The sequence below is a fragment of the Chionomys nivalis genome, chromosome 2, assembly GCF_950005125.1.
Source record: "Chionomys nivalis chromosome 2, mChiNiv1.1, whole genome shotgun sequence".
Classification (NCBI taxonomy): Eukaryota; Metazoa; Chordata; class Mammalia; order Rodentia; family Cricetidae; genus Chionomys; species Chionomys nivalis.
The window spans coordinates 1,243,088-1,246,172 of record NC_080087.1 but is presented as its reverse complement, the minus strand read 5'-3'; the positions used below and the strand labels follow the sequence as shown (position 1 = coordinate 1,246,172).

The 3,085-nt window shown below is 38.8% G+C and overlaps 1 protein-coding gene across 1 annotated transcript; it reads left to right on the top strand.

Moving 5' to 3' along the window:
- The first annotated feature begins 481 nt into the window (after window positions 1–481).
- Window positions 482–1,420, top strand: LOC130863120 (olfactory receptor 5AS1-like). Its single transcript, XM_057753041.1, has one exon. It carries the CDS (start codon window positions 482–484, stop codon window positions 1,418–1,420), a length of 939 nt encoding a protein of 312 aa, XP_057609024.1.
- The last annotated feature ends 1,665 nt before the right edge of the window (window positions 1,421–3,085 follow it).

The following is a 3,085-nucleotide window of genomic DNA, read 5'->3' as shown; positions in this document are numbered from 1 at the left end:
ATTGCCTCAAGAAACACCATCTTCTAATACCTTTCAGGAATCAAAAATAACTTCTCAGTTCCAATTTAAAGCAAGTAATGATAAAAAATAATGTAATGACATCAAAGATGATTTAATTTAACTAATTTTAAGTTAACAGGCAATCTCATTGGTCTGATTATGACAGATAATATCACTGCATTGCTCTTATCCATCATTCTCCTCCATTGATCTCTTTCTTCTGCTTATGTAGTCTTCCCTTTGCTTTCAAACAACATATATTTAATTCTCTTCTCATTAGTCCCAAAATGCATAAGTAAGTGACAAGTGGTAATGAGAAGGCACGAGAGTGTAAAGACATGTTCGTTTTTAGTTTTGTCTTTTTAATTCTCCTTGCTTCCTTAGAAGAGAAAACAAGGACCTTGGTTCATTCATCACCCAGCTAACTTCACATTGCTGGATATCATTGACTGCCGATAAGAAAAGCAAGAAGCCCACGGAAATGCAGCACACAAACTATACCCCGCCAACAGAGTTCATATTTATCGGATTCACAGATTATCTTCCACTCAGGTTCACGCTGTTCTTGATGTTTTTCATAGTGTATACATTGACTGTCATTGGCAATGTGGGCCTAATAATTCTAGTTAAAATTGACTTAAGACTTCAAACTCCCATGTATCACTTTCTTAGCAACTTGTCTTTCTTAGATATCAGCTATTCTACAGCCATTACTCCTAAAATGCTGGTAAATTTCTTAGCTTCCAGGAAGAGCATCTCTTTCTATGGATGTGCTGTGCAGATGTTTTTCTTCGCATGCTTTGCAGATGCAGAGTGTCTTATCCTGGCCGCAATGGCATATGACCGCTATGCAGCCATTTGTAAGCCGCTGCTTTATTCTACGCTGGTGTCCCGACGGGTCTGTTTCAGCCTCGTAATGATGGCATATTTTAGTGGAAGTATGACCTCATTGGTGCATGTATCCCTCACATTTATGCTTCCCTACTGTAGCTCCAACATTGTCAACCACTTTTTCTGTGACATCCCACCACTGCTTGCTTTGTCATGTGCAGACACTCACATTAACGAGCTTCTGCTCTTCGCCTTATGTGGCACAATCCAGATGAGTACTTTCACGGTCATCGTTATCTCTTACTTCTGCATTCTGATCACGGTTTTGAGCATCAAGTCCTCAGGAGGCAGGGGCAAAACTTTCTCCACCTGTGCTTCCCATCTCATGGCTGTCACCTTGTTCTACGGAACCCTCCTCTTTACGTACCTGCGTCCCACCACCAGCTATTCCCCAGACACTGATAAGCTCGTTGCTCTGTTTTACACTGTTGTCTTTCCTATGTTGAATCCAATTATCTACAGCTTTAGAAACAAGGATGTAAAAAATTCAATCAAAAAATTATTTGAAAGAAATGGGATCATTGAATGAATGAGAAATCAAGTTACTTAGAAATATTCATTCTTGATTGATTATAATGGTATAGCTTGTCCTTTTTAAAAATTTTCAGTGAATACTTTACTTTTACAGTATTATAAATTTACTACTCTATGTGACTTCAGGTACACAGACGTTGAAAAATATTTATTCTTCATTTAAAGTGATACTTCTCCATTTATTTACCTTTTGATGAAAATTAACATGGGACACAAGTATTTTTATATCCATAGCTTATTTGTTGACATAGATCCACATATTTCTTCCCAAGATATCTTTCTCACTAATTTTCCAAACATGTTCTGTTTAAGTCCCTGACCATCTAGTTATAGACCACAAATCAATGAATAATCACACATATGGCTATTTCTCATTACAAAAAAAGTATGACTATGTGTTTTAGAGTTTTTAATGCTGTGATGAGACACCATGACTACAGTAATTCTTATGCAGAAACATTTAATTTTGGTGGCCCAGTTGCATTTTCAGAGGTTCAGTCCATTATCATTGTGGAGAAGAATATGTTGGCATGCAGGCTGAGGTGATGCTTGAGTAAGAGTTGAAAATGTGACATCTTGCAGGAAACAAGAAGTAGACTGAACGTCATACTTAGGGAAGCTTGAACAAAAGAGCAAAGTCTGCCCACAAAGTTACATACTTCCTCCAGGAAAGCCATACCTCCTAATAGTGCCACTCCCTTTGTGGGTCATTTAATTTCAAACCACCACATTCTACTCCCTGGTCCTCAGGGCCTATACCCAAATTCATTCAATACATTTTAATAAGTTCCATAGTCTATAATACTGCCAAACTTGCTGCAAAGGTTCTTCTGAGATGCATGGGGAGCTCCTAATTGTAACTCCCTTATAAAAATCAAAATCAGAAAGCAGCTCACATACTCCCAACATATAATGACACAGGTTATGCTTTACTGTTCTAAAATATATGGAAAGAGCATAGTGAGGAAATACTGTAGCAAAGCAAGACCGAAAAACAGCTGGGAAAATTCCATACTCTGTATCTTGATGTCTGATGTCCTATGTCTCTATACCATTCAGTTTTGTTCTTTCTCTTGAGGTGATTTCACTCCCTGTTATCAGATATCTTTGGTAGGTATCTCATGACTTTGGCATATCTAATATCTTGGGTTCTCCAAGGCAATTCAGGCTTTAACTTCACAGCTTCATCACTGACCCCCTGATACATGCCTGGCCTCCGTGGCTTTATTCCAATAGCATCATTCTTCTATTCTTAACTCTAAATCCAGAAACACCAAATGGCAGAAGCTGCTGAGTCTGCTGCTTGCTGGAGCTGGAACATGCCCCCCCCCCCAACTCGGTTAAATCTTTATTAGCTATCTGTCTTTCATGGTCTAAGCTTGGTTGCCCTGAAACTTGCTCTGTAGACCAGGCTAGACTTAAATTTACATTTATATCTTCACCAACTTTCTGTTTTCGATAGTTTTCCTCACTGCCTAAGCTTGGCCGACTTTGACCTTGCTCTGTAAACCAGGCTGGACTCAAATAAGAGCTCTACCAACCTATACCTTCTGAGTCTTGTGGTTAAAGGTTGTGCACCAATACACCTGGCTCTAAGTTGTTCTTTAGTTCCTTTGAAGTGGTGGAAATTTAAGTGGGATCTTGCCCCAAGGTCACCACT

Excerpts from the sequence above, each read along its gene's own strand:
- LOC130863120 (XM_057753041.1), top strand. The coding sequence starts at position 482 with ATGCAGCACACAAACTATACCCCGCCAACAGAGTTCATATTTATCGGA.